General features: G+C 41.4%; 1 protein-coding gene across 1 annotated transcript; it reads left to right on the forward strand.

The window, feature by feature from the left end:
* The first annotated feature begins 1,538 nt into the window (after positions 1-1,538).
* Positions 1,539-18,279, forward strand: itga2.2 (integrin, alpha 2 (CD49B, alpha 2 subunit of VLA-2 receptor), tandem duplicate 2). The gene is made up of 30 exons (XM_053420791.1): positions 1,539-1,765; positions 2,972-3,095; positions 4,946-5,055; positions 5,375-5,466; positions 5,882-5,996; positions 6,357-6,484; positions 6,581-6,729; positions 6,849-6,999; positions 7,178-7,343; positions 7,514-7,590; positions 8,171-8,309; positions 11,542-11,687; positions 11,793-11,936; positions 12,147-12,350; positions 12,443-12,573; positions 12,714-12,877; positions 13,195-13,346; positions 13,440-13,550; positions 13,825-13,910; positions 15,115-15,256; positions 15,393-15,476; positions 15,569-15,645; positions 15,730-15,813; positions 15,903-16,005; positions 16,097-16,207; positions 16,468-16,578; positions 16,755-16,868; positions 16,992-17,081; positions 17,372-17,488; positions 17,805-18,279. The coding sequence occupies exons 1-30, from the start codon at positions 1,720-1,722 to the stop codon at positions 17,892-17,894; spliced, it is 3,558 nt and encodes a 1,185-aa protein (XP_053276766.1). The 5' UTR covers positions 1,539-1,719; the 3' UTR covers positions 17,895-18,279.
* The last annotated feature ends 1,324 nt before the right edge of the window (positions 18,280-19,603 follow it).

The following is a 19,603-nucleotide window of genomic DNA, read 5'->3' on the forward strand; positions in this document are numbered from 1 at the left end:
TTTGACCTCGGAGGCTGTACACTTCCTGTGTAGCACATTGCCATAGGGACCATCTCAACCAAGAAGTCACATTTAGCATCAGAGATATAGCACCTTTAAAAAAAGTCTTCACCGGAAGCTGGGAAATGCTGACTCTGCCTTCATTTCCCACACAAGGGAACTAGAACGGCATCCCTTTCATTTGACCCACCACGGCTGCCAAGTGCCCTCATCTTTCAAATTCCACAACCCCAATTCACAAGGCAGGCTTTGTGTTAAAAAGTCTGTCGCTGAGATGACAGCATCAGGGATCTTTTCTCAGACGTCCTCCAGAGCCACAGACACCGGCTCCTTTCAGGGGCTGAGTCATACGTCCAATTACAACTCAACTGGTCTTTTTCGGCCAGTCTCCCTTCTAATGATAATATTCAAATGGGACTTCTTTTTTCTTTTTACAGTAACGAAACAACATGGATGTACAACAGGATGTGATTATGCAGCTACTGAGCAGCAGCCCTCTTTCCAAAACACAACATTTGGAATGAAACAAGTCATTGAGGAAAAATATAATCCTTCAAATCCTTCCCTACTTCTTTTACAGCCTCTTAAAAATGCTCCAATGCTTCATTGTTTCCCACAAAAGAAACATTCCTCCAACATCCCATAATAGACTTTCTTTTGTTTGGGGGGGCGGGGTTCTTCTTGATATTCTACACGCCTTATTCTACTCTCAGACATCACTTCCTGCTCTGATATGAGTTTTTAAAACAAAAATGATAGGGTTCAGGCTCATGGGGGATGAGAGAAGCCTCAGATTGTCAACTGATAATTGATGTGTTGATAATTATTTTTTAATTTGACATGTGCTGATTTAAGAGTTGTTTGTCCACTCATACTGTGGCTCTGATTAAATATCATCTAAACTGAGGCTGATGGATTTGAACATGTATTGAACGCTGACATTTGTTTGGGGTTCAATTTTACTGTGTATTTAAAGGGATAGTTCACCCCAAAGTTTAAATTCACTCATTATCTGAAGTGTTTGAGTCCACAAAACACTTTTGGAGTTTCAGGTGCTGCAGCCAAACCCATTGAATTGGGATGTTGGATCTTACGGACACTTGGACGACACCACAGGAGCAGTATGGAGGCATTTTACTTCAGTTGTTCTGTTTGAAGAAGTGGTCGCCATTTACTTTAATAGTATTGGATTTGGCTGCAACGCTGTTTATCCCTGAAACTGAATAAAACATTATTTTGTGGACAGACACACTTTCACCCACTCCTCTACCAGCAAAGTGCTGAGTAGATAATGAGTGAATTTTCATTTTGGGGTGAACTTTCCCTTCAAATTCCCAGATTTCAACTTTTATCTTTACAGCACCAAAACTTTTAAACTTTCCTCCTCCTCCTCCTCCTCCTCCTCTTCATCATCACCCTCTATCCTCTGCGCATTCCACCAGATCCCTGGCTGCTGTAACCACGTGCCCTGCAGCCACCTCTTCCTCCCTTCACAACAGACACACTCCAGTTCACACCCTGTGTCGACACTCGGGTCAAACTCTTGAATGAGCAGGTCCCAGGAAGGAGCGCAGCGCATTGCCTTATTTAGAGAGTCTGCGCGCCGCGTCACCGCCGAGTGTCGACGCCGCAGCCGCAACTTTGACAAGTGCGCTGTCTTCATCTGCTCACCTCACACGCACACACACACACACACACACGCGCATGGAGTAAAAGACGATGGAGCTCACCTGGAGGAACGTCTGCTTCGTCCTCACACTCCTCTGTAAGTACTGAGCCTCTTCTTGCACTTTGAACTTTGGCTGATCGACGCAAAGAGAAGAAGTCGGATCGTCCGGTCCTTTATTTATTGATTTATTTATTTTTTGACAGTTTTAATGGAACTGTGGTGAGAATAGATTATTAGTGATTCGTCATGGGTACAGAATGTGATGGTTACATGTTGTCATTGGCACGTGAATAGCACAGTATCAGGGGTGGGTGCACACTCACAATGAAATGACTGGAGGACTTTGGTTTGGCAGAGCTTTTGTTTTCAAACTGGATTTCTACAACATCCTGCAAAAGAGTTCTACCTCTGCTGTCAAATGAAGGATCCACAGTCCACTCAGGAGGGAGGCAATACACCTAGATTGGTTCTGTCGTCCAGTCTATGGTGTTTTCAGAAGTGGCACATGAACCCTCTTGAAGAGACAGACGGACACTTTTAATCATTCTCCTATATGCACGGCTCCCATTGCTGCAATGGAAGGAAGTATGAATGTGTTTCTGGCTCTGCAGAACCTCCCAGAGAGGAAGCACTGTGCTATACTTTGTGCTGCAGGTAGAAAAAGGCGTGGCAGGAGAAGTGTGTGCTGGAGAAGGTCTCCTCAGTCCAGAACCCATCCACATTCCTGTGCCTGTTGATTGAGGGGAAGGCAGGCTAATAGCTGAGCTCTGCCTGTAGCGGCTTGTGGGTCCAGCGTTCACAGACAGGCAAATGTCCCGAGGGGGATCAGAGGGCTGCTGCTTTTCAAGATGCATCGTGTCAGTGGAGAAAAACACAGCTCCACAATGTCTATTAATGCAGAGAGTGTGACCTTTGTGTGTTGCAAAGCCTTTCCAGTGCTGTGCCTTCGTGAGTCAAGCTGTTGTGGTTTTTAAAAGATGTGACTCAGGTACTCAGAAAATAAACTATACCCTCTGGTAAGGAAGTCCTGTTGGTTGATGTGTAAGATAAGACATCAGAAATCACCTCTCCACCTATAAGAACAGAGATGACTACAACTATTTGTTTTCAAGTTGTAGATACACAAGCACAAACATGTCACACAATGGTTATGAACATCAATCTGTATTGTTTTCAGATGCTTTAGTCGTTGTTGTGGATTTGAAAGGGTCGTTATTACCAGTATAAAGTGTTATATGGTGTTGTTAAGGTGCCGTTCCATCAGTGTCACTGTCACCTTATCAAAGCTTTCTCCTCCACCAGCCCACAGCGTCTGGAAGTCACAGTCCTTCAACGTCGGCACCGCAGGAGCCAAGATCTTCAGTGGACCGGCGGCGGAGGAGTTCGGCTACACGGTCCTGCAGACGAGCAACCATGAAGGCAAATGGTGGGAGTTTAAATCATCACTTTCCTCTTCTGTTCAATGAAAGTGTTTGTTTTTTTTTAACCAGGGTGTCTGATGTCTAGGTCACAATTTACTGTGCTGGACGTTTTGCTTCTAATGCGCATGATGATTAATTTGAACTTTATCAGCAAGTTAGTTTAACACTGTGAAGAAACGTTTAAATGCTTCGTGCTGTGAACACTTCTCCTCTTGCATCACCATGAGGTTAACATTTGTGGTTTTCTATTGAGATGGAAGATTATCTGTGAGCAGCAGTGTACTGAGAAAGGCTGTCAACTTTTCATATGTCCTCCAATCCCCCTCATTCACTTACTGACAGTCAGGAAATGCATTATATTAATTTGCACTAGTGACACATATATATATTTAAAGACAACTTGATGGTTCCAGCTCCACTGAAGTTAGTTCCTGTCCAACACGATGCCGAGTGAATTCTCTCTCCCCATTTTCAAATCCTGTCTGAAAACTCATCTTTTTAAACTAGCATTGTTTTAGTCACTGTTTCTTCTACTGATTTTTTTTGTTATTTCTCTATATTGCCAGGTGACCTTTATTTTATTTTTTTGAAATGTTTTAGTTTCAGTTTTATATGTAATGTGTACAAACAAACATATCAGTATACAAACAGTATAGAGACATAACAAAGGACAACAAAGGACAACAAAGGACAAAGTGCCCCCCGCCCCCCTTAAAAAAAAAAAAAAAAAAAAAAAAAAGGTCAGTGTTCAAGGTCAATACAAAAAACTACATTAAGTCATTAAGTATTTGGTATAAGAGATGTACCAATATGGTCTAAATATGGCTGCCAAATTTTCAAAAAGGTGTTATATCGTTTTCTGAGACAATAAGTGATTTTTTCCAGGGGATGCAACTATTCATCTCAACAGACCACCTGTCAATAAGAAGAGGGGAGACAGATTTCCATGACACTGCAATGCACTTCTTAGCCACACATAGAGCAACTTCAATGAATTTGAGTTGTGCATTGGTTAGAGAACGGCGAATACTTGTTAAGTTCCCCAATAAACAAAGTTCAGGGTCCACTGAAATATTTACTCCCGTGATCCTGGTTAAAGTGGAGCAGATATCATGCCAGAAAGGCCTAACTTTCATACACAGCCAGGTACAATGCAAAAAGGAACCAACTTCAGTATCACATCTAAAGCACATTTCTGACAGGTTAGATTTGAATGAGTGTAATTTTTCTGGGGTAAAATATAATTGATGTAGAATATTATAGTTAATCAATCTGTAACGGGCATTGATAATAGTTGACAAGCTGTTTTGACATAGTTCTGTCCAAAGTTGTTTGGTCAGGTGACCTTGAGAAATCTGCAAGGCACCCCTTTTAAATCTATAATTATTATCATTATTATTCATTCCTCCAACACTAAGAGTGAGTCAGTCTGAGCTGCTTCCATCAAGTGTGTCTCAAACACGTCGTGTTCAGTGCCTCACTCACATTTAGTAAAACATTAACTAAACTTCTTATCCGTGCACGTCTGGATGTTGCACACCCTTAGTCACCGTCTCACAGAGCAAGTCCCTGTCTGGAGGAGTGCCACCCTCTGTTTGTGTAACTGGGAAAGTTTCTAGGTCTCTCACTGTACATCCCACTGTCGTCCCACTGTTATCTCTACAAACTCTTGAAGTCGTAAAAAAATTACGTAATCTTTCCACAGAAACGCATCACGGTGTGTGGATTATTGTGTAACCATTTTCGGATGAATGTTCAACCCCTGCGTGTACATGTGGTCGTGCACGCTGCACAAAGAACATCCACGGTCATGGTGGGTGTGATCATGACAGATGAATCTGGCTGTTTCCTGCAGGCTCCTGGTCGGCGCTCCGTGGAGTGGATTCAAACAAAACACCAAGGGGGACGTTTACAAGTGTCCAGTCTCCGGGGCCAGAAACAGCTGCGACAAGCTCAATCTTCAAGGTAACGTTTGGTGTTTTGCTGTTTCAACTTCACCTCTCCCCCCCCGGCTCACTGACACTGGCCATACACAATAAAAACACCTAGGAATTACTGAAAAGATGAGTCAGCATATAAAATCCTCCAGGCTGTCCTGACACGTTTTTCCTTTTTGCCTGTTTTGAAAATGTAAAAAAAATAGAAACAAACAGAAGCAGTGAGTTCTACAGAAAAACCTGTTTACTGTCCGTACGTGGAGTTCAGGATAATTGTGCAGATTGTATGAGTTTCTGATTTAACATCTGTAATGTGAACTTTCATGTGATGCTGCCTTTTGCCACAGATTCTGTCAGTATTCCAGATGTGAGAAACCTCTACGACAACATGCACCTGGGTTTGACTCTCACCCGGATGCCTGCAGTCAATGGTTTGATGGTACGTCTGTGTGTGTGTGTGTGTGTGTGTGTGCGTGTGTGTGTGTGTGTGTGTGTTAAATAATATTATTTCAGAGACTCGTCCACTTTTAATGGAATGTTAATAGTTTTGATCCTTTTTAGAAACACAGGCTTCACTTGTGATGAGCACCCTTGGATGATACAGCTCTGTCATCATGTTAATTCATTGCTTCCCTTTAAATTTCCATTAAGATCTTATTGTCTGGTAACAGGAAGTATGTCGGTCATTCAAGCAAATTCATCACTGGTTACATGGAAGTTACTGAATAAAACTGCTCTTCAGCTGAATGGTGTCCCAGGTTTCGTGAGAGCTTCCACGGATCATTTAAAGGCACTGGTGATCTTGAATGTCCCTTAAGACCGTCCTTTCTACTTCTGTGGTTTGTCCCATACAGACGTGCGGTCCTCTGTGGGGACAGCTGTGTGGCAACCAGAACTACTACCCTGGAATATGTGCCAAAATGAGTCCCCTCTTCAAGCCCCTGCCGGCCTTCTCTCCGGCCGTCCAGAGTAGGTGTCAGTGTCGGTTAATAAGAGAATGATAGAAGTCCATCACAGTGACCAACGTTTGATCAAATGCAGTTTTTTGAGTTGAAGAACAGTTTTTAAAATGGTTCCTTCACTTCCTTCCTTTTAAAACAGCTATTTTTAAGCGGCAAAGTGGGAAATAGATTTTCCAATTAATGTTTCTCATCTGGACTCAGTTGTTTTTTTTGTGTTTGTGGTATAATTGTGTTATATTTGTATAATTTTTTACTTTTAGCTCAAACTTACTTAAGTCAGACACCTTTTTTATTTTTCCAATGGTTGTATGAAAAGTAGAAAAACAGGAGCTTCAACCTATTCTGTCCCCTCTCATGACATTTCCAGCATGTGGAGGACCTATGGACATCGTGATTGTTTTAGACGGCTCCAACAGCATTTATCCCTGGGAACCAATGAACGATTTCCTCCAGAAACTAATCCCCACGCTGGACATCGGACCCACAAGAACACAGGTAACTGAAGCGGGGAGATAATAGCTGGTTGCTTTAAGGATTTTGTGTAAATCGCCTTCTGTGCTTAATCAAACCATGTTTTTTTCATTTGGCCAGGTCAGTGTCATTCAGTACGGCGTTAATCCCAAGTTTGAATTCAAACTGAACGACTATAAAACCAAAGAAGAAGTGCTGAAAGCATCGTCCGGCATCAAACAGATGTTCGGTACCTCAACCAATACCTTCCAAGCCATCGAGTATGCCAGGTTAGTACTGACGTCTTTCACTAAATAAACTGTGGTGTACAGTCACTTTTCTAATCCCTTGCTAATAAATGGGATATTACAGAGGTGTGTGTGTGTGTGTGTGTGTGTGCTCTCTTCAGTCAGTGGGGTTTCAATCAGAAGCATGGAGCTCGACCGGGCGCTGCCAAGGTGATGGTGGTGGTCACGGACGGAGAGTCTCATGACAGAGCTTTCAGGGACACGGTCATTGGAGAATGTGAGAAAGAGGGAATCACCCGCTTTGGTATCGCTGTAAGGAACAACTCATTAAATCCCATTAAAACTCACTGTAGTGGGGTTTTGTTTAATCATTAATTCTGTAACTAACATTTGATTAATATGACTAAACTAAGCAGTGTGTTTGTCCCGGTGATGAGAGTACGTAGATGTCAATCGCGTCATGATCCTGATTGTTTTCCTTTCTCTCCAGGTCCTTGGTTATTATATTAGAAACCAGATCAACACAGATAACCTGATAAAAGAAATCAAATCCATCGCCAGTTTACCCACAGAGAAGTTCTTCTTCAATGTGTCTGAGGAGGCGGCCCTCTCCACCATCACCGGAACACTGGGGAACCGCATCTTCAACATAGAAGGTGCATGTTATCTATTTTGCCTTTCCTGTTGCTTTAAAGAAACACATCCAGGCATGTCTCAACGTGTCCATCACAGTTGAGGACCCTATCATTAAAAACAAGTGTTATACACACACATCTTCCACTTTGTCTGTTTCCAAATCTCTAAATGACGGTTTGTTCCCACAAAGGCACCGGGAAAGGGGGAGACAACTTCAAAATGGAGATGTCCCAGGTTGGGTTCAGCGCCCACTACTCCAGCCAGCAGGTACAGAGCGCTGCCTCGTGAACCTTTAGAACCAGAGAACGTGTCACAGCAGCAAGAATCTTCCTCTTAGTTTTAAACCTTGAACATGTCCGCGTGGCGCAGGCTATTGTCCGTGGTTCAGTGCTTCTCAGTGCACTGTATTATACAACATATACACATAAACAGTAAATACAGTGTTATAGATTGAATCATAGAGGGAGAGTAGAGTGTCTTTCTTTTTTTTACTAGTGGTGTTGTTACTCTGCACACCACCAGCCACCAGTTCCTGTTCTCAGTGTCTTAAAATGTGTTGATAACAGAAGACTGATCATCTATCAGAAAGCAATATGTGACCATAACTGACAAAACAGCTCCTCCCAGAATTTGACGGGTCACATAGAATTCTGTGAACCCACACAACGTTTTCTCTGGAAGGAAAAAGGAAGCTTATTTTTGTACAGCTTGCTGACCATGATCTTAAACAATGTCCTCTCCACCATCAACTGTGGTATAATTCTGCTGACTAACCTAAAAACCACATTCAAACATGTTGCTGCTCAGTGTGTGAACCAACAGTTTTTTGACCTTTATGCCGTTAAAGGACGTGATGATGCTGGGAGCAGTGGGAGCTTACGCCTGGAGCGGGACTGTCGTCCATCAAAAAGGATCCAAAGTCGACATTCTCCCTTTCTCAGCCTTTGAGGCGGCCCTTCAAGACAGAAACCACAGCTCACTACTGGGTCGGTGTTTTACGATTCACTCTTTTGTTGGTTTTTATCCCGATACTCAATACTCCGATACTTAATCTGTGCATGAGACCACACAGGGATGGGAAGGTAGCAGATCTTCACATTGAGCTGTTTGATGTGTTTCACACAGACAGACAGAGGCCGAGGTGGTTAACAGTTGTGGGGTATTTGAGAGGAACTGTTTTTTTTGAGAAATGGTCGTCAACCACCTCTTTCATCATGATTCTGTGGAGTGAAAAAAAAAAGATTTTCCCACACATATTAGAAGGGCAGTAGAGGCCACAGCTCATTTCACCATCATTATTACCTGCATGCATACTCGTAGCATAGCTTCCCTTTACCGTCCTGTTAAATACTTCATTGTCATAGAATAGCTGTGGTGAGGCTGCATTTAAAATTAGCTTGATATATGTTTTAGGAGAATCTAAGGAGTTATGATAATGCCGTTATAAATATTTAGCTGAGGGAAGGGACCATATTTATGCAGATCTTATACATTGACTTGGTCTCTTTTTTTTTCTTTTATAATATTTTTATTACATTTTCTCATAACACAGAACATACAGAACTACTCAGACACGACAGAAAAGGGGGAAAAAAACTAAAAGTGGGCATGTGCGTACAGTAAATAGAAAATAATTAAGAAAATAAAAATAAATGACAGTGGGCACATTTTCCATCCCGCCCCCCCTCCCCCTCAATCCCCCACATCAAGACAAGGCAGAGTCCAGATAGGAGTCAATACAGAGCATACAAACATAGCGAGGCTACAAGGTGCACGTAACCACCTAAGACAAAGTCACAAAGACAGGCTAGGCTGATCTGGGAAATCCACGAAGCAAGGAAGATGACAGTGTGGGCCCAATATGCAGCAACATTCTTTTTTTTTTGTGATCAAATATTTTTTATTGATTAACTGAAATGTGACAGAATTTAACACATTTAGCATAACACAACAGATAATAACAACAAAGACATAACATACAACAAAGTGTTAAGATTCAGCAGCACATATTACCGTAATATCTATCATAAGCACAATATTACACAAAATCTAAGACCTTCAACATTTACTGGTCTCATCAGCCGCTGAATTCAAAACATCAAAAGAAGAACAGACACAAAATAAAATAAAATAAAATAAAACACAAAAGGTGCCACCCCCCACCCCCCCAGTTATATTCATGCAAAATAGTAAAGAGAGGAATCCTGCAACCACATGCACATACAGAAAACATTAAGAATTGCACAGGTTCAGGACATGATCATTGTAATAAATCTTTCAATGAGTTGGCCACAGCTCGCCAATCATTCAGTGTAGATTCCTTCGCACCATTTATTCTGGCAGTTGACATCTCCAGATACACAACATCCAAAAAACTCAACATCCAGTGTCTAATGACAAGAGAGTGGGGAGGCTTCCACCGCAGTGCGACCAGCTTCTTAGCGGCTGTAATACCAGCAAGCACAACCCGCCTCACAGCCCTCGATAGACCAAGTCCAGATAAGTCAGTCAGTAGCAGGACAGGTATAGTAGCTGGAACAGCTACAGAGGTCAGATCTGATAGTTTAGAGGCCACCCTAATCCAAAACTGTTCGACCGGTGGACACTCCCACACCATATGAATGAACGTACCAGGGGAATTTAAATTGCAGAGGCTGCAAGACGGATCATTTATCAGTTTCATAGCATGCAGTCTACGTGGTGTGAGATAAGTTCTATGGACATAATTGAAATGAATTTGTTGGTGGTCCGGGTTGCGGGAAGCCTCCCTGATATTCGTCCACACCTGTTCCCAGTCAAAATCTGGATCTAGATCAGGGTGATCACTCCTCCATAGCCTATCCAGCACTAGGTCAGAATAAGAAGATTCCAGGAATGCAGCAACATTCTTGTTCCAGAAGAGTAGAATGTTCTTTCTAGCAGCAAAAGACAGTATATTGAAAAGTCTCCTGTGTTTACTGTCAGTGATCCGACCATCCGGGAGACCAAGTATCAGGCACATAGGGTCCATCCGTATTGGGACACCAAAGATAACAGTCAGTTCAATCACAATACCAGACCAGTAGCTTTGTAATTTCACACATGACCAGAGGCAGTGGACATAATTACCAGTCTCAGAGTTGCATTTCCAGCAGAGCGGGGAGATATTAGCATCCATTTTGTTCTTGACAACAGGTGTTATATGCGTGCGATGTACAATTCTGAACTGTATGGATTTGGTGCGGTTACACACAGAAATGTTCATGGCCTGAGACCAAACTTCCTGCCAGTCAGCATCATCTATAGCAACGCCTAGATCTTTCTCCCAGGCTTGCTTGGTGGTTTGTGAGGTAAGAGGAGAATTAGAGTTCAGAGCTTTGTAAAAAACAGTAATACATTTCTTACTAATCTGCAGAGACAAGGCCTTCTCCACACACGAAGTGGTGTTATTAGCCGTTAAGGTGGTGTCTTTAACTATGAAATCTCTCATTTGTAAATATCTGTACAAGTCACCCTGATTGGATAAACCAAATTGTTGTTGCAACTGCTTGAAGGATAGTAAAGTCTGGCCTCTAAATAGATCACCCATTTTCTTCAGCCCTTGGGTGCTCCACACTTTAAAGCCCTGATCCCTACAGCCTGGCAGGAAGTCCGGGTTATCCAGAATGGGAGTGAGAGGAGACGATAATTGAGCCTGGTTGACTTGGTTTCTTGACACTGTGCTAAACTATCTGATCTAAGTTAAGTGGTGGAAGAAATATAGAGCTGATTTACTTCAGTAAAATTTGCCATTTTGCAGTGCATGAACTATGTTTTGATTAAAAGTAAAGCACACAAGTATTTTAGGAAATGTCTGGAAAATATGTTGAACACAACACAATCCAAATTTATGTATTATTGATTTGTTTATTTCTTAAGGGATTATTTAGGTAGATTTTGAATGTGAAACCGTAATCCCTGCTAGATTTTGAATGTGAAACCGTAATCCCTGCAAACCCATAATCCATGGATCAGGATAGTTTTCTCCGCTAATCACCTCTAGTGAGACATGCTTCATTCATACCATACATTGCATAGAGTTTAGTGAAATCCCTGAATTCCCAATCCGTCCCTCTGTAAGTAAAGTACAAATACTTCAAAACAGTTTTTGAGTACAGTACTTTGGTAAAATCAGGCTCTGATCAAGTCGTTCGAGTTGGGATGTTGAGCAGTGAATGTGTTACTCGTGTTCACTTCCAGGTTACTCTGTCACCACACTGAACGACGGCTCCACTCTGTACTTTGTGGCCGGGGCGCCTCGCTCCAACCACTCTGGACAAGTCATCGTCTACACCGTCAACGCCGAGAAGCAAACCGCTATCATCGATTCAGAAAGAGGGAAACAGGTACTGTCATCTCAGGTTTACATTGTCCCCAGGTACCAGCTGTGTACAGGTGCTTTAACCTGACACCTTTAACCCATCGTCAGTAAAACAATCCTCTCCTCGTAGATCGGGTCCTACTTTGGGAGCGTCTTGTGCTCCCTGGACGTGGACAAAGACGGGACGACGGACATCCTGCTGGTGGGGGCGCCCATGTTCATGAGCGAGCTGAACAGAGAAGAGGGCCGGGTCTATCTCTTCTCTGTCACCAAGGTAAACACATTATGTCTTCTGGATTTCCTGAGCTACAGCGAACGGGAGAGTGATGGTCCCTCTTCAGACAATTAAAAGATTAGTGAGGTTTTATTTCATGATTTAGAAAGTTAATTTATAGTTTTGTGAAGCTTGAAGGACATTATCTTAGGTGTAAAGGAAGTGTAGCATCTACTTATACCTGTCTTTTCTCTGTCCTCTCATTTGAAGGGTATTCTGAATGAGCAGGGATTCCTCAACGGTCCTGACCCGACTGAGAATGCACGTTTCGGGACGGCTATCAACGTCATTCCCGACCTGGACCTGGACGGTTTCAACGACGTCGTTGTTGGATCGCCACTAGAGGACAGACAGAAAGGCGTCATTTACATCTACAACGGAGACAAGAAGACATTAAGCAAAGACTTCTCACAGGTATCAAGAGAAACACGATTACTTTATAGCATACTCAGTTATATTCAACTCTGTGACAATATGAGTGATGAGATTTGTTTTGTCTTTTTCAGAGAATCTTTGGCTCCAAACTGGATCCTCAACTGCAGTTCTTTGGAAGATCCCTCGATAGCTTCCATGACCTGAATGATGATTCGCTCCCAGACATCTCAATCGGTGCCTATGGAAAAGTGGTGCAGCTCTGGTGAGTTAACCCAGTAGCACCATATGTGGGAAACATGGAAATCCTGTCTCCTCCATGTTAGTAGATAGAGAAGTGCATACCGTTCTTCGGTTCTTCCCACATCCTGGAACAAACTCTGACTGTTGAATTGTGTGTTCCAGGTCCCGAGGTGTGGCGTCGGTCTCAACTAAAGCTTCTTTCAACCCCAATAAAATCAACATTTTCAACAAACCCTGCACTGTTTCCGGGCGCAAGCTTTCGTGTTTCATCACCAGCCTCTGCTTCACTGCTGCGTTCAGGCCGAAGAATCCTGTCGGACCCATCGGTAAATCACATCACCCGATCGGGAAGATGTCAACTCTGTTCACTAAAGATTAATATAGGAAACACTCCTATACCTAAAATAAAGGATTGTTGTTTCCACTTTCTGGTATTTATCCTAAGCTAAGCTAAACTAAGCTAAGCTAAGACTAACAAGTGATATTACAGTTTTCATCTAAATCCAGGCAAGAAATCCAATATGCCTATTTCCCAAAATGTTAAATTTCTGTTTGAGCGATCCTCATTCTTTCCAAATCTTTTTTTAGAGAATATAATCGAACTCAGATGTGTCACACTCAGTTTTTCTTTATTTCTTTTCAGACATATCTTACACCTTGACTCTGGACGCCGACCTTCAAGCTTCACACGTGACATCAAGAGGAATGTTTACAAAAAACAATGAACGCTTCCTCACAGAAAACGCAAAGATATCCTCTACCCCCCTGTGCCGAGACTACGAGGTTTACGTTCAGGTAATGATTTGTTTCTTTTTTACGATTCCCTTCATACATTTTATCTGAGCACGTTGATAAGGCCTTATTGCTGTCTCTCCATTTCGTCCATAGGAGACACCCGACTTTGTCAATTCCCTCAGTTTAAAGGTGGAAATCGAGCAGAAGAATCCGGATGTGAATCCCGTCCTGGATCAGTTTTCTCCCAGGGCCTCGCAGTTCTTTGTAAGTGACTAACACAGTGCGAGAATCGGTACACTTCAGAGGTGATTGTACAGTCATTTTAAATTACATGTTGTGTGTCTGTGTGTGTGATAATTAGTATTTCAGTCAGTCACGCTAGTTTTTGTTAGAACGTTGTGTTTTCCGCGAAACAAAATTAAAGTTCATCCAAAATGTTTTGTTTTCTCTGAAGAGGCTACAGGAGAATAAAGAACTGAAGTGATAAATAATAATAAGCAATAAGTGTTCTGAATGTGTTTCTGTGTCACGGTTTCAGATTCCCTTCACTAAAGACTGTGGCTCTGACGATGTGTGCATCAGTGATCTGGTGCTGAGTGTGACCACCGACTCCAAGGCGTCCAGGTGAGAATCTATCCTCTCTCACATACATGTTATCTACTGCATCACATGTTTCCTGATTTTACCTCATGTGCGGTGGTTTCCCCTCCGGATTTAGAGTTGGAAGTTTAAAGTGAACATGATACAGCGACTGAACAAGCTCAGACACGACTTGTTCCTGTCTTTTCTCTGAGTCACTTGTGAGATGAGGAAAGATACAATCTTCTCAACCAGCCTCTTACTGTAAAGGAGAGTTTTGGTTGTAACTCCTGATATGAACAATAACTCTGCTACCTTTTCCTACTTCTTCTGTTTAATGAGTCTGTCCCTAAAGTTAATAGCTGTAGAAATGTGAGCTCTTTTTCAGTTTATAAGACTTTGCAGCACAAAAAAAGAGGAAAGGTATGACTGTTTAATTAGCATAGAACTTAGTAAAAGATTAATAAATTGTAATTAAAGAAAAGGGGAAACTCCCCTCATAACTTAGAGAGTTCATCCCGGGCACAGGCCACTTCCTCTTATTAAGTATTCAGAAAATCGGTTGAGTAGTTTCTGCATAATCCTGCTAACAGACAGACGCAGGTTAAAACCTAACTTGACAGAGGTAATAAATTAACTCAGATCGAGGGTCATAAACAATTTGTATATTTCGCTATTTCAATATTAGGATCAACAGCTGATTTTAACCACAACAGCAAGAGGCAAAGTTATACATTATAAGTCAGTGCAAAGCGACACCAAGGTTAACCTTTGTTCTGTTTGTTTTTGTGACTTCTTTGCTTCTGATAAGGTCTTCTAGTGTAGAGTGTGTTGTAAGCTGTCGGGTTGTAAATGCAACAGTTGAAGAATCTCTTCACCACCGGCCGCTCCCAGCAGTAAACCATGTTACACAGCAGAGAAAACACACATAAGACTGTCCCACACTTATTCACATGATGATAACATGTGGGTTTGCAGCTGCTCTTCATTCTTAGTTCCATCTGGCTGCATCTTTTTGTATTTCCTAATCTAACTAGAGGTTAATACAGCAGAATGATCCACTTATAAACGTCAGGTTTACTGTTTGTTTTCACTGTAGTTATGGACGTTAAGAGAAAAGAGGAACAATCTTTTGAATTCTGAATAAATCGCCCTCAGCTCTCATCTATTAATGAAATAGGGAAAGATGAATTTAACCATCCGCCTGGTCAAGTAGATGATATCATCAGTATTCTGCTTGGTGTTGCAGCTCAGCTCCCATCCTGGTCAGCGCCAACAACCGAGAGGTGTCGTTTCAAGTTGTCGTGAGGAACAAGAAGGAGAACGCGTACAACGCTCGGGTGTCGGCCACGTTCTCCAGCAACCTGTACTACTCCTCCGTCTTTCCTCCTGTGAGTGGACACCAAGCTAAACTGGAATTCACTCAGCAAATGCATCCTTATCAAATCATTTAACATGTTTTTGAATCAATCCATCCCATTTTGGAAACACTTGAGTTATGTAATGTTCTGAACTTTGAATTTGCAGACGGACAATGTGAAATGCACCTCGACAGAAACACAAACTGTCACTTGTCTAGTGGGATATCCAGCATTGAAGAAAAATGAAGAGGCAAGTGTCTCTACGTGTGCACAATTTTGATTTGAATTTGTCAGTGTCTGATTTTTCACATGTTATATATATTTTTTTAATTTTTATTTCAGGTGAAATTTCAGCTCAATTTGGAATACAGTCTCGATCAAATGCAAAACCGAGCTGAGGTGAATTTCGAGGCTAAGAGGTACTTTCTCACCAGTCACTGATCAAATGTGTCTTTTAATGAAAAGTGTTGTGATAATGGTTTTTATCGTTTCATCTTTTACAGCGATGGTAAAGAGGAACGACCGGCCGACAACAAGGTGGACATATCCCTTCCTGTCCGATATGATGCAGGGATTGTTTTATCCAGGTGATTTTGCGTTTTATTTTGTAATGAAGTGTTTGATTTGACAGTTGATGATGAGGAAAGCATTAACAGGTCATGTTTCTTCATCTCAGGCAGTCGAACATCAACTTCTACGTGGCGAATACGACCAACGCGCTCGTAACTTCGGTGAAAACTCTTGACGACATCGGCCCGGAGTTTAACTTCACTGTGAAGGTGCAACAAACGAATCCGTCTCTTAACATGTAATCAATTCATTTCTCATAAGCATCTGAGACATTCATTAAAATAATTTTTTTACTCAAAGGTCTCAACAGGGACCTTCGCGGTGAACCTCCTGTATCTGACCATTGGTCTGCCCATGACGACTAAAGGTGGAAACAATCTCCTCTACGTCACCAAAGTGGTCCCACAATCAGTGAGTACAAAGTTTTTAAAAGTGTTTAAGACCTGTTTTATCCAATAAATGTTCTAGTTGACACCAAATCGGCAATTTATAGTATTTATAGTGTTTGTAGCAACAAAACATCTGACTTTCAAAAAATTTTTTCTTCATATGCAGATTGTGAATGAGCTGATTGGTGGCAACCGTTAACAAAGAACTCAGTCAGGCTGCGTAAAATATATCTGACTGAATAACTTGCAGCAGTGAATGACCCAGGTCCTGTTTGCCTGCAGGGAGGTTCTGTCAGCTGTGATTCCAGCAGCCTGGTTGATCCTCTGAAGATCGGTGGGAAAACACACAACGTGACTTTCTCCGAGGAGAACCTCCGAGGCCTGGACACACTGGTCAGTCGCCTTGTCCTCTTCCTATGTGTCCACTTTCATATACGTGTCTCAGGAGACATTTTACTTTAATATGATCATCTCATATAGATCAACTGTATCTAATCTATCGATCTATATATGGATTTTACTGGGGATGTGCACTGATTTCCTTTTATTTTAATGTTTTTAATTGACAGGATTGCAAAACTGCTAAATGTGAGTATATCAAATGCAACCTCAAAGACACTAAAGTAAAGAGCGACTACTTTGTGATGGTGAAAACCAGGATCTGGAGCGGCACGTTTAATCTGGTAAATAAATTCTTTCACAACTTTTCTATAACTCGTTATTGTGTTTGTTTTTATAACCATTGTAACAATAAATCAACGCTGTAGCTGTTGGTGCACTGATTTGTATTCGTTCTGTAATGACAGGCCACCTATCAGACCATCGAGCTGACCTCCAGTGTGGCTCTGGAAACCTCCAACCCCGACCTGGTCATTATCGGACTCAAGCAGCTGCCGGTGAGATTCCCTTTTAGTATCTGGACATAGAGACATGAAATAACCAAAGACTTATGATACTGAAGATGTTATATCATTTTTTAGCTTATTTGAAACACTTATACTTTATTCTCTTAATGCAACACAGTTTTTCAAACACCACATGCCAAAGCTTTAGAGCACATCATGTTAAAATATTCTACACAAACAAAGAAGGTGGATTTGAATCTCTCAATTGCAAAAGTGGGACGCTTCTCCCTTCAACCCTGTGGACGTGGTCTTGATCATGTGACGTCTCTGCTGCTGTCCAGGTGGTGCTGAGCGTCAGTAAACCAGGGGAGACGGCTGATGTCCCGGTGGGAGTGATCGTCGGCAGCGTCATAGGCGGTGTGGCGCTGCTGGCTCTGGCTGTAGGATTACTGTGGAAGGTATTTGTTTTTGGTGACAATCATTTCAGCATAAAGAAAAGCATTTTCAAATTATCTGAATAGTGTTTTTATAGTTTGTCAATGGAATGTTTTCTCATAGAAATGTACTCTACAACGCAGCAGAAGTATATTTACTGTCTGTATCTGGATTCAAGAAAATAGGACGTGTTCCTTTAATCAGGGATTTTTTTATTTTTAAACAGGAAATTGACAATATCCACAGGAATCTCTTTTGAAATATGTGCTCAGTGTTTTATTGATTCTGAGTTTTTGTATCAAGTAACATAACTAGAAACTTCAATTGTTTCCTTTGCAGTTTGGGTTTTTCAAAAGAAAGTACAAGCAGCTGCAGATGGAGGCCGAGGAAGACGGACAGAGTCGTGCACATGTCGATGAGGTGCTGTGAGCTGGAGGGAAAATCCGCAGCCTTCTCCCGCCACTGGTCTGTTTCCAGTGTGGATACTGGTACTTCTCACTGGTTCTTGTAAAGTGCAAATGGACTAAAGCTCAGTCACTGGAAATCGGACATTTGAATGCAATGGAAGTTTGTGAATAAGTGAGATCACACTCTTTCTGCTTTAAGGACTGCACATTGACTATTTGCTATTATGCACTGACTTTGAACAAATATAAAAGCTGTATTTTTTTCCCAACACCACAAAACTGCTCTTAGACTTCAGGCTTTGAAATTCATGGATGAAAATGTTGCCATCTAGAGTTTTACACTGTAACTGCATCTGATTTACACTTAATTCATTATGACTAACTCTGGGCAACACGATTGACAAGTAAAAGTTCACCAGCATTCGTCACAACACTGACCCTTTAAACGTACACACACACACACAAACACACACACACACACACACACACACACACACACGCACACACACACACACACACACACAGACACATATACAAACTGTCCAACTGTAGCATTACTTACTTCTGGTACTCAGGACTTTTCTTAAAACTGTTGATATCTATAGTTCAAATCCTGAAAAAGTGAAACGTGTCATTACTGCTCCTCTGTGTTTGTCTTGTATATACTGTGAGATAAAATTATGATCTTTCTTGTAGAGTTTTACATATGAAAATATTAGAGGCAATGTGGGTACATGGAAAAGTTTCTTATGTTGTGGTTTTTGTGAACCTGTGATGTTTTTTTATTGTGACAAATTGTCATATATTGTCATGTCAACGTTTAGGGCTTCAGTCCACCTCTATTTTCATAATTGTAAATTGGCTGAGTGGTTTTCCAAATGAATGGTTTTTGCCTATCAACTTTCAGAGAACTCTTTTTAAAAATGCTGATGCTCCCAAGTGATGTTTATGAAGTGTTTTTTTTTGTCCAAAATCTCATCCAAAAACCAAATATATTTATATCTTTTTTATATATAATATATACAATTCTTGTCTTTGTGTCATTACCAATGACATAAAGACAAGAATTTTTACCTTTTTTTTGCTTAAACATTAAATTAATCAGGAACATATTTGCGGAGTATTTTTTATCTGTTGGGCAGAAAGACACAATGCTGTAAGTTAATAAAACACAGAGCGCTTAAAGAGTATAGAATCATTAATCCTGTGTTTAAATCAATTGAACAAATGCAAAAATTTATAAAACTTCAACAAACAAAATGAACAGTTATGACACCAGCGCCTGAAGGATGATAATCAGCAGCAAACATCACTAGTAGCGAACTACTAGATATAGAAAATTAATGCTATTCATGTTTTTATTGTTGCATAAAGTAGCAGTTTACTCTTTTAATACATCCAAACTGTTTGTCTTTTTACAGTATAGGAACTTTATGAGGCATGTATTGGTACCGCTTTGCCACAAGATGGCAGCATGATATAGATGACAAGTCAGCTATGTTCATTCTTTCCTCTGCTCTGTTGATGTTGATCACTGAAAACCATCAATTAATACACATTACTGAGTGTCTCCTCTCCTCTCTTTAGATCTTCTCCTCTTCGTCTCTTGTCCTCTTCCTCTCTTTTTCTCCTGTCCTCTCCTCTCTCCTCTCTTCTACTCTCTCCTCTCTTCTCTCCTCTCTCCTGTCTCCTCTCTCCTCTCTCCTCTCTCTCCTCTCTTCCCTCTCATCT

Source organism: Pleuronectes platessa, chromosome 4 (assembly GCF_947347685.1).
Source record: "Pleuronectes platessa chromosome 4, fPlePla1.1, whole genome shotgun sequence".
In the NCBI taxonomy this organism is placed as follows: domain Eukaryota; kingdom Metazoa; phylum Chordata; class Actinopteri; order Pleuronectiformes; family Pleuronectidae; genus Pleuronectes; species Pleuronectes platessa.